The sequence below is a fragment of the Macrosteles quadrilineatus genome, unplaced genomic scaffold, assembly GCF_028750875.1.
Source record: "Macrosteles quadrilineatus isolate MER2022 unplaced genomic scaffold, UCM_ALF_1.0 Scaffold_8__2_contigs__length_117827958, whole genome shotgun sequence".
NCBI lineage: Eukaryota > Metazoa > Arthropoda > Insecta > Hemiptera > Cicadellidae > Macrosteles > Macrosteles quadrilineatus.
The window spans coordinates 45,124,966-45,136,908 of NW_026542601.1; the positions used below are offsets into that span (position 1 = coordinate 45,124,966).

At 36.4% G+C, this 11,943-nt stretch overlaps 1 protein-coding gene across 1 annotated transcript; it reads left to right on the top strand.

Annotated features, from left to right (window-relative positions):
- The first annotated feature begins 592 nt into the window (after positions 1–592).
- LOC129000356 (uncharacterized protein K02A2.6-like) lies at positions 593–10,628 on the top strand. The gene is made up of 2 exons (XM_054427320.1): positions 593–684; positions 6,785–10,628. Exons 1-2 carry the CDS (start codon positions 593–595, stop codon positions 10,626–10,628), a joined length of 3,936 nt encoding a protein of 1,311 aa, XP_054283295.1.
- Positions 10,629–11,943: the final 1,315 nt, after the last annotated feature.

The window sequence follows — 11,943 nt, forward strand, 5'->3', positions numbered from 1 at the left end:
GCTGACTTTTCCTGGCATAAACATTACTTTCGCTACATAAACATTACTTTCGCTACATAAACATTACTGTTGCTACACAAACAATACTTTGCTTGACATCAACAAAGTTGCAACTGAAGAAAAATAAATAGATGACGAAATATCAGATTTTTTAAAGTTTGATGAAGTAGTTTTTTTTTCATCGTGATAAAAAGTATCGTTCACCTTAAAGCCCGGTCCGGTAGAGAGTTCGAGGACACTCTGTATTGGACTGATTTAAGTTCCAATTTCATAATCTAAGACTACTTATCCGTTAAATGAAGATAATATTTTTGGCCACCTAGGACTCTAGGCTTTAATAATTTTCATTGAAATGGCGACCATACAATGTAGGCGGATCGCCAGTACTGACTCGCTTTTATTGTAATAATCGTTTTGCTACATATTTGCTACAATAACTTTACAGAATGGCAATTAATTATACCTGTAACACAGACAATATAGTAACCTACGACCCAAGTGCGGTCTTGTCTATTGGGAGAGCGAGGTGGTCTAGTGGCAGAGCTCGGGGCTTCTGTAATAAGGTCCCAGGTACAAATCCCGCCAATCACCAATGGATTTTATCTATGTGATGCTGCAACACTCTACAGTGGACTACCCTGAAGTAATGCAGACTGAAGAGGACATGGTCCTAGAACAGCTTCAGTCTGGAGGGGTTTCGGCCCCCTGGACTGAAACATCACGAAACTAACAGTTCCGAGCTAAGACCTAGTGTCCTAGGAGTGAAAGTAAGACATAAAAAACCTACTACCTATAATTACTCTATTGTTTGTGGTTGTAGTATCCAAAACCGACGCTACTATACATTTATTAGTTCGTGTATCAAATACAAAGCTAACACAACCCCTAGCGACTGTAACAACATTCGCACACTCGCACGTTAGCTGTTGACGCGTTGTTGATGTTATCACCCCATTGTGCAACGTGTCAACCCTGAGTCTCTTACGTGACAAAGGTAACTTGACACCGAGGGGGGGATTACACCCCCCGCCCGCCCTTCATCGTGGCCCGGTGCACAAAAATAACATATGTTCAGTCGCGGGAAAATTAACTTACCCACTACACTGTACGAGTGGCATTTGGAACAGATCGAGCATGAGAGTACATTAGTTTGCACCAGTTTTTTTTGTTTGTATGCGTTAATAAAACCTTTGTATTTATATGTACTACATGTCGTCCAGTGGTCGAAAACGCGTCCAAAAATATGTAATATGTACAGACTTCTCTTTTTTCACCCCAAGCTGTAAATAAAACATGTGATTGGAATTGCTTCCATTAGTTTTGAATCAGCATACCCATATTTTTTAAATTTAAAATTCATTTTTGTTCTTAATTTGTAGCCTATTTTAATTTATAGAGGGGTTCTGCACATATACAGGAAAATATCATTCTAAACAGTATGTGTAGATTTCCCCTGCGATGTACACGAGCTGAGAAAAGGTTTTTCAAGAAGCATGCTTGCCTAATATATAGGATACTAGCAGAGTACCCGTCCTTCGTACGGGGTTGGCATAGAAGTATAAAATGCTTATTGCAGTTACGGGAGAGGACACGGTTTAAGAAATTTTGGTCTTTAAATTTATACGGTATCCTATAGTGTAGCACACATCTACCATAGCCCTAATTTTCTACAACTGCACCTAAACCATGGAAAAAGTAAAGTTCTCATTGTGTACCACAACTTTTTGTTGCTAGTTGGTTCAAATTAGCTGTTGTAATAAATGCAAAAAACATAATAGTGCTGCACCCTGTTGGTAAGCCTTACTTTTAATGCTATTTAATATCATAGAACCAACTTGTACAGTTGAAACGGCTGACAAAAGTCTTTTATTCCCTTAATATGAATACTCATAAGGCTAACATGAGAAAATCCAGAGCCAGAGCCACTGGGGCGGATACTGAAAGTGTTTTTGAGGTAAGAATATGTCTATATATTAATCGGGAATGTCAGCTATCATCACACCAAATTTCAACCTTATCGGTTTAGTATTTACTTAAGTATGTATTTGTCACAAACATCCATCCATCCCTCCATCCATCGATCCATCCATACATCCGTACATCCAAACTTTTTTACTTGTAATATTAGTAAGTTAGGATAAGTAAACTGTTGTAATATTGCTTGTTTATGCATATATTTTTATCAAACTTGGCAAATTTCTTTCTTTTATACTAAGCTAATACTTAATATTTGCCTATAAATCACACTTTGTTACCCTCCCTGCAGGCAGCAAACCTAGGTAATCGTTAAACCTAATGTTATTGAATTAGATTTAATTGAAAATAAAGTCACACAAATGGAATTTTGCTTAGGCTGCAGGTTCGCTGCGGTGGGGGTATTATGGAATTTATATTTATTTAGAAAGAAGACATTTGTGGTCGTAGAGATTAACTCTAATTTATATAACATACTAAATAATCCCGTTGGTCACAATTAGTAGCGCCGGTCGCTTGTTATTTGAACAGCTACTGCAAACCAGCGCTACTATTCGTATTTGCTAGCAGCTATACCCGTGCCTTGCAACGGGGTCAGTATTCAAAAGGGACAATGTTAGTTCTTTGAAAATGCCAAATGGTATCACTCCTACCATTTAATTCAGAAACAAAATATAACTGTATAACTTAACTCGATAATAGTACGTTTTGGTTAACTAATACCGTTCATACTTATTTAGGCTACCTACGATACAAAACCAATGATAGATTTTAAGGTACAATAAAAGAACGTGTTTAATGGTTTGCACTGTAAACAAAAAAACTACGGTATCACAACAGTTACAAACCGAAAAATAGAAAAAAATAGGAAAATATAAATAAATATGGAAAATAGGGTAATTTTCTACAACAATATTTTAGTGAAATTATAATCAAGAAAATGGAAATTCACTCAGTCTATAGACTTGCTGCGGCAGGGGGATTATATTGCTGTTTACACAGGAATAAATAAAAAAAATAAACCTCATAAAACTCAGGATAATGGCCGGGCAATGATTATAGAAACTTAATTATTTCTTATATCCATGAATGAATTATTTTACAACGAATTATTCCCTGTAAAATATTATTACAGCATTTCACAAATATTAGTACAAACTCAGTATAATAGATCATAAACATAAACAAATGAAGTAACTGAAAGAATCATACACTAATGAAATTACATTAACATATGGTTTGACAGCTCCATTTAAGTGAGGTTAAATAATGTTTACATTTGGGCTAGTGACTTCATTATTTTAAATTTATAATCCTTACCCTCTCTGTTCTAATATTCGTGCAGTATTTAATATGTTTGAACCAGCTGTGTGGAATTGTGAAATCAAAATTCATTTGACAGTTAGTTCTGCTTGTTTACATTTTTAAGTAGGTTTGTTCTTTGTTACCATGGATACCATCAATCAATATTTATTTACTTTTAAATCTCTCACCTCAAATTTTTGAATGCCCACGGGGCAGAGCCCCAGGACAATATCGAAGCGGGAATAGTTCTATATGTATCCTCGGAACTGTAGCTTCATTTGTGTGCAATTTGAGCCCAGTAGGTTCAGTAGTTTTTGAGATTAGCTCATACAAACACACAGACACCACCTCTTCTTTATAATAGTATAGATTTGTACGATATTTACTAATTATTAAATGGCGTTGAACGATTGTATCAATGTTTAAACATACCGACACAGAAAACATGTATACTAAGCTAAAATCCATTTGTCTGATTGGGTTTTTTCTAAATTTTCTTAAACTTGACAGATTTAGTCCCTATAATTCATGCATTATAATTCATGAGTACCTAGGTTTGCTACTATAGAGAAGGAAATGAGTTTTTATGTTAATAGCTTTGCATAAAATAAATTCATTTGACAAATTAGATCAAAATAAATTCATAAAGAAGATTAGCCTATTTTTTATACTTCTAATAACCTATTGCTTTATTAAAGTGATAAGATCTAATTTTCTGTCAACGTTTAAGGCCATGGACTAAATAAAATTATAGGCCTAGTCATATTTTACAGGAAAATGAAGCTTAGAATTGCCGAATTGGTATATTCGAATTCTCTAAGGGCTCTGACCCACAGACCGATATCCTAAGAGCTCGTTACATATGCTCTCAAAGTTGGCATGACAACTGTTTAAATTATAACAACTTGTTAGTACCTATTTAAACCAGCTGATAGAAGAAATTTTCTTCGATGGTGTTTTATTACCACTGTGTAAATTTGTGAAATATTTAGTGAGAGGGTTACAAATAATTATTATAAATTTAAGAAAGATAGTAAAAATGTTAGTAAGTAGGGCTACACTTTTATACAAATTAATCTTTGAAACGAAATCATATAGTAATTCACTATTAAACACAAATCAGCAGCATTTATGCACTATACTAGGTTGTGTAGGAAATTGTAAATCCTTGCCTTAATTTAAAGATTCAAATTGTATTAAACTAAGTAGTTTGGTTTCGAAAATAAATTGTTTGAAAGGTAACAATTTTGAACAGCAGATCTAAAACCGAAAGAACCGCATTATTTTCTTTTGCGAACTCTTCCCGTTAGGAAACACACATAGTATATACAGAGTTTATATAAAGTGTGTATATAAAGTCAAAGGGTGCATATAAAGTCCCGCACGGGCTTAATATTTTCCAAACGATAACAGATAAATCAATGAGATTTGGTAAATCAAAACGGTACCTGAAAATTCACTTTTTGAAGCAACTGTAAGTTTTCTGTCGTATCATCGGGAGTCGTCCCGCAAGGAGTCAGAAGGAAATCTTAAATTAGAGCATAGGTTGATATGTACATCGAATTAAAGGGATTTATTAGCAGAATACAATGCTGCAAATTTGAACTCAAACTGACAACCGAGTCAAAAATGGTAGCCGTTCGAAGATATCTTGAACCTGCCATTTTGAATCTTTGAACGGCTGCCAATTTTTACTCAGTTGTTCTACTGAGCTTCACTTTGCGGCATTGTAATCTACTAAAAAAAACCTTTAATTTGATGTGCATATCGACCTATGCTTACGTTTACGATTTTCTTCAGATTCCTAGCGACTGTCCCCCTGAGGAGATATCATTGCAAATACATACAATGAATCTTTGAACTGCTGTCATTTTTGACTCGGTTTTCAGTTTTAGTTCAAATTTGCGGCATTATACTCTGCTAGGCCTTTAATTCGTTGTAACAGATTAGGTGTTGTGTTTATATACCAAATCGTATTAATTTATCTGTTGTCTTTTAGAAAATATTAAGCTCGTGCGGGACTTTATCTACACCCTGTATAATATGTTGGATTCAAAATGTGATTGTAGCGTATTTGTTAGCTGTAGACAAATAAAATGCTTGGATCGATTTACCTACTGCTGTGTCAATTTATAATCTAAGCACAGGTGTTTAATTACAGTTAATTGATAATTATATTTAAGTATTATGAGGATCAATATCAAAGTTTATATTTCAGTTGATAATTATGAACCAGGACTCGTTACTATAATAAGAGTCATATAGCTTTTAGTATCAATTCGTTTGGATCCCAAATTACTCGCAATTATTCTTCCTGAATTGTGTTGTATGACCCTAAACCCTACTCAGCAAATGTGTTCTTTTTACGAAGTTTAATGTATAACTGGAAGTGATGTAATGCTCGATTATACAGTATATTGAATAGAGAGCCCCTGTTTACAGATAAAGAAGACACAGAATACATTTCAGCTTCCTCTACTTCAGATTTGCTGATAAAAATTTTAGCATTGTTGTTTGGCATTGGTGTTTTTTTTTCATTTTTGAAAATGTTTATTTGTATGGTGATTTTCATAAAACCTATCAAAAATTGAAACCTCAGACTTTCACATTAACGACCCAATACATTTTGATTAAAATTTAGTATGTTATGGTCCTTTTTTAAACAAAATAGTACAACTCCCATTACTATAAAAATGTATGGTTCAGAAGTTATTGACTTTTTTGTGATTTCCTCCATAAAATATCGTAATTACGCCCGCAGCTTACCCATTATTAAAAGAGCTGTTGGTAAGCTAATGGGAGAAAGTATGTAGTTTGCTGATGCCGTTTATTTCCTTCGATCCTTCATACCAGACACGTAACTTACGTGTTAACCCCCCCCCCCCCCTTATTTTGATCATCGATTTGTATATAGAACCACAGATTGAAGACACATGTCTGGGTAGCGAGCTGGTCTAGTGGTAGAGCGTGGGACTTCGGCCCCTATGGTCCCGGGTTCAGATCCCGCCAAATCACAAATTGATTTTGTCTAAGCCGCAGCCACTAGGTCTAGCATGAAGTAATGTGCAAAACAATTCAGGGGTCGTGCCTAGCGTCTTAGGACAAACATATCTTTAATCTATGATAAAACTCAAAACTGTATAGCCTACCCCGTGTCAATTGAAGCTGCGATAATTATTAGTTAAAAATTTTTTTGTCGTACCACTTTCTTCAAATTACATGTTTGTAGGATTATTGTTACCAGCTGAGTTATGAAGTATGAATCATCTGCTATTTGGTTTGTTTACATTATTTGTTTAGTTTTTGTAAATAAATAGTTTTTGGTTGAGTTTACTTAAAATGAGTTTTAATAATTAATTATTCTATATTGGCGACGAGAAAATGCCGAGGAAAACAGACCAGTCTCAGTATAGGAGTGTAATTGACTGTAGTAACATGTCTTGCATACAAGATAGAATGAGCAGATTTTCATTTAAAGAGTATAATAGTGAACAATTGTGGGAAGACTACATAGCTCGTTTGGTGCTAACACAGAAGAACAAGCGGCTCGGCGAGATCTTCTATTGGCAAATATCGGAGAGGAGCACCTCAGGGCACTGTCGGACCAGATGTATCCAAGGGCCTGGGAGGAGTGCACCTACGACGAAGTCAAAGAGGAAGCCAACCGGTTGTTCAAGCCTACAAGGACCCTTTTTGCAACAAGGTTTGAGTTCGAAAGAGCAATAAGAAAAGATGGTGAGACATTTATTTTGTTTTATAACAGATTGAAGTCTTTAGCTAGAAGTTGTAAATATGGAGATAGCTTAGATGAACGAGTACGAGATAGGTTTGCAGTAGGAAGCAACTGTCCAGAATTTGAAGTCGAAGTCAGACAAAGATGGCCCGAGGGAGTTAATAACCGAGGTGAGCGTGTTAAGTCAACAGTAGTACTAGAGTTAGCTCAATCTATGGAACGAGCGAGAGAAGAAGTTTCCAAACATTCGTGTAAAAATGAGATTCTTAAAGTAAGTGACAGTAAGGAAAAGAGGAAACCAGAGGTACAGAAATCTACTGGCTTCAATAGGTGTTATAGATGTGGGTTTACACATGACCCTAGTAGTGAAGATAGGTGTCCTGCTATTTCTGCTGTGTGCAAGAAATGTTCAAGGAGAGGCCACTTCGCAAGAATGTGCAAAAGTAAACATAATTTTTTCAAGAGAACAGATGGTAATTTGAGAAAAGTAGATGATTCTTGTGATCAAACTTACGATGATGAGTGTAGTTCTGATATTGATGTTAGCGGAACACAAATTAGGTCTGTCAAGAGTAAGGTTCCCAGAGCTACGATAGATGTAGAATTGAACGGGTATAATGTTAGAATGGAGTTTGATTCAGGAGCTCGGGTAAGTGCTATAAGTTTGTCTCTTTGGGATAAGATCAATTCAAGTGGCGAATCTCTAAAAAAGATGTCTGATGTAATCACTGGCTATGGGAAAAATAAGCTAGAAGTCATGGGTAAGGCTTTTGTGGACGTTACTTTACGTAATCGTACTAAGCGATTGCCAGTTATTGTATTACTAGAAGATGATGTTCCATTGTTTGGGTTGCCGTGGAGTGTAGCTTTCAATCTTAGTTTGCCTAGGGAAGTAAGGGTTAGGCGTATTGATAATGGAAAGACAAATAGTAAAGAGACAGGCAAGAATGAAGAAAGTTGTAGAAAAGAGTTACAAAAAGAAGTTGTGACATTAACTCAGGAGTTTTCTGAACTCTTTCGTGATGAGCTAGGAACGATATCTGACTCTAATGAAGTTATCCATCTAAAAAGTGGAACAAAACCTGTATCTTACGGGGCACGACGAGTTCCATTCCCCTTAAGGGAGGCAGTGGAGAGAGAATTACGGCGATTAGTACAGGAAGGAGTTTTGGAAGCAGTGGATCCTTCCGAAACACCGATAGAATGGAGTACCCCAACTGTCAACGTAGACAAGGGTGGAGGTAGAGTCAGAATCTGTGGCGATTTTCGTACAACCTTGAATCCAAACATAGTTCCGGAGAGACACCTCTTGCCGACCTTTGATGACTTGACTTCCAAATTAACTGATGGAAAGATATTTTCAGTGATAGATCTTCGAGACGCGTACTTGCAAATGAAAGTACACCCTGAGTCACAAAAGTATCTTACAATAGCAACTCATGTAGGCTACTTTCGCTACAAAAGGTTGCCTTTTGGTCTTTCTTTAAGTCCAGCAAAATTTCAAAGGTACATGGAAAGTTTACTAAAAGGACTTAATGTTGGAGTTCTACTTGATGATATAATCATTTCTAGTAAGGATACGACCACCCATATAACCACTCTTAGAGAAGTTTTGAGGCGGCTAGAATCAAGTGGAATAAGAGCAAAACTGTCAAAATGTAAGTTCTTTCAGAAGTATGTAAAGTATTTAGGTCATACAATAGATGGGAATGGTATTCATCCCTCCGAAGACAAAGTTGAAACCATAAGACACGCACCAAGGCCAAGAAACGTGAAAGAATTACGAGCTTTTCTATGGGCACTAAATTTTTATGAAAGGTACATACCTAATCTTCATGCGATCGCTTCGAGCTTGCATAAGCTGACTGGTACGAAGACTAAATGGAAATGGACTGACACCGAACAAACTACGTTCGAAAAGTTGAAGAATATCCTGTCATTAGAGAAGACATTAGTCCCATACGACATATCAAAGCCGATCATTGTTGAATGTGATGCTAGTGAACAAGGAGTGGGTTCAGTGCTGTTACATTTGATGCCGGATGGAACGGAAAGGCCAGTCATGTACGCCTCGAGGACACTAACGGAAGCAGAAAAAAGGTATGCTACAGTTGACAAGGAAGCACTGGCGTTAGTTTTTGCCGTGAAGAAGTTTAGACAATACCTCAGTGGAAGACATTTCAAGGTGAGGACGGACCACAAGCCACTTGAAAGAATATTTGGAATGCATCGAGATCTTACCAAAGTAGTAAACAACCGCTTGGTTCGTTGGGCTTTGTATTTAATGGAGTATGATTTTGAGATCCAGTACATCAAGGGACAGGATAATTGTGTGGCTGATTTTTTGTCTCGGTTTTCACTCAAGACACAAGAAGTATTAGATCCAGATGAGAGAGAGATTCGAGCATTGGTTCAGGAGAAAATTGACGTAGTTTATCAAAATCATGAACTTGTAAGAGAGTATAAGAAAGACCCAAATATGAAGAAACTTACAGACTACCTGGAGCATGGTTGGCCAAAAGATACAGAAAGCTTGCCATCATCTATGAAACCATATTGGAATAAGAGAGAAGAGCTGACATTAGAAAACGGCATAATCATGCGATTAGGAAGAATTGTGGTGCCACAGATTTTGAGAGAAAATGTATTGAAAGAACTCCACAAAGGACATCCTGGAATAGAGGCCATGAGATCCCTATCAAGGTATTATGTTTGGTGGCCTAATCTGAATAAGGATGTTGAGGTTTATGTCCGTAGATGCCACCCTTGCCAGAGTAACCGATCATTTGACACAGAAGTGCCTCTATATCCTTGGAATGTGCCAAGTGATCCTTGGGAGAGAATTCATCTCGACTTCGCAGGTCCATTTGACAACCGATTCTGGTTAGTAGGAATCGATGCTTACTCAAAATGGGTTGAGATCGAAGTTATGGACCGTACGACAACTGCTGCTCTTGTAAATAGATTAAGGACTTGGTTTTCGAGGTATGGTATTCCTAAAAAAATTGTATCCGATAATGGCACCCCATTCACGTCCCATGAGTTTAAGACTTTTTGTAAGAACAATAACATATGTCATGTCACATCGGCGCCGTATCATCCAAAAACCAATGGTTTAGTGGAGAGGATTATCAGAACCTTCAAGAGTCGATATAGTGCTTGCAAACAAGAAGGTCTCAGTTCATCACTTGCACTTTTACAAGTGTTGCTTGCGTATCGAAACACCCCACAAAAGACCACAGGACAACCACCATCAGTCCTTTTCTATGGTAGAAGATTACCAACAGCTTTGGATAGGTGGAGGTGTAATAGCAGAGAGAGAATAGAAAATCAAGTGTGGCGACAAAAGTACTACCACGACTTAAAATCCAAACCAAAGGAGTTTTCTGCCAAACAAGAAGTGTGGGTTCAAAATGAAACGAAGAAGGGCTGGAGACCAGGAACAGTACAAGAAAGGACGGGAGAGCTGTCGTACACAGTTGTAGTTGGGGGAGATGTAAAGAGAAAACACGCTGACCAGCTGAGAGCAAGAGAAGGTGCAACTGATCCACCTCAATGGAAAATGCAAATGGAAACTGAAAATGATGATGTACATAGTTTCGGAAACTCAGCCTAAATTGGGTGGGGAGAAATGTAGGATTATTGTTACCAGCTGAGTTATGAAGTATGAATCATCTGCTATTTGGTTTGTTTACATTATTTGTTTAGTTTTTGTAAATAAATAGTTTTTGGTTGAGTTTACTTAAAATGAGTTTTAATCTATCTATCTATCTATATATTAATAGGCAAGCATGTTTCTTTAAAACCTTTTTTCTCAACTCGTGTGCATCGCAGGGAAAATCCACGCATACTGTTGGAAAGATATTTTCCTGTAGATGTGCAGAATGCCTTTAAAAGTTAAAATAGGTTAACAAATAAGCACAAAAAATTAATTTGAAAACTTCAAAAAATTAACATGGGCCATATGGGTTGCCATGATGGTGACGAAATAACAACAAAATGTAAACAGAAAATCAAAACAAATGGAAGAAATTCCAATCACATGTTTTATTTACAGTGTGGGGAGAAAATAGAGAAGTCTGTACATTAATTATTTTTGGTCGAGTTTCGACCACAGGACGATCACTACAGTAGTCTATTTTTATATATAATACGCTAAGCCGATTTTTGTAAACAGAACTCCTCCCTCATTTTTGGACCGATTTTGATGATTAAAGTGTGAAAAAAAATTGTCCTGATCTGTAGTTTTGCAAAGTGTTTTAAAATTTTTGAAATCTTCATTAGTTTGGGCAGGATTATCCATCAAAGTTAGGATTAACATACCATAAGATTAACATGGAGGAATCTAAATATTTAATTGGAAACTTTGTGTCCACTAATTCGAGAGAACGGCTGGGCGTAGAAACTTGGTAGAGGTGTCCAAATAAAGGTATTGGTCTGTAGATGAGTTATCAAAAGAAAAACTAAGTAAATTCCCTTAGGGCTCTGCCCCAGAAGCCTTTAAAGATCCCTCCACAGATTTGTTTACATTTTGGTCATAGTCATGTGTGAACAGTAACGTTCATTTACAAACAAAAGCTAGGTTAGGAAAATTCTTCAAAACATCTATCTATATAAATAAAATTAGAGTTTTGTCTGTACATTGCTTAGAATAATGAACTTTTTGGTTATTTTTACATTTCATAGGTCAGAGAAACCGAATCAAACCTTATCTCAATTTCTGTCTGTCTGTCTGTCTGTCTGTCTGTCTGTCTATCTGTCATTCTCTTGGTAACGCTAAAATACGCACTTTATTACAACTACTCCTCAATAACTATAGCACTGTCCCGCCTGAAACTTATTTTCCAAATACTATACATATATGAGATGGTTTTAGACGTATTTCATCGAATATGAGACAGTTAGATATTTAACAGTAAACCCTTGAAAAT

Coding starts and splice junctions, on each gene's coding strand:
- LOC129000356 (XM_054427320.1), top strand. CDS start 593: ATGGATTTTATCTATGTGATGCTGCAACACTCTACAGTGGACTACCCT. Junction 685..6,784: donor ATGGTCCTAGAACAGCTTCA/GTCTGGAGGGGT, acceptor AATTGTGGGAAG/ACTACATAGCTCGTTTGGTG.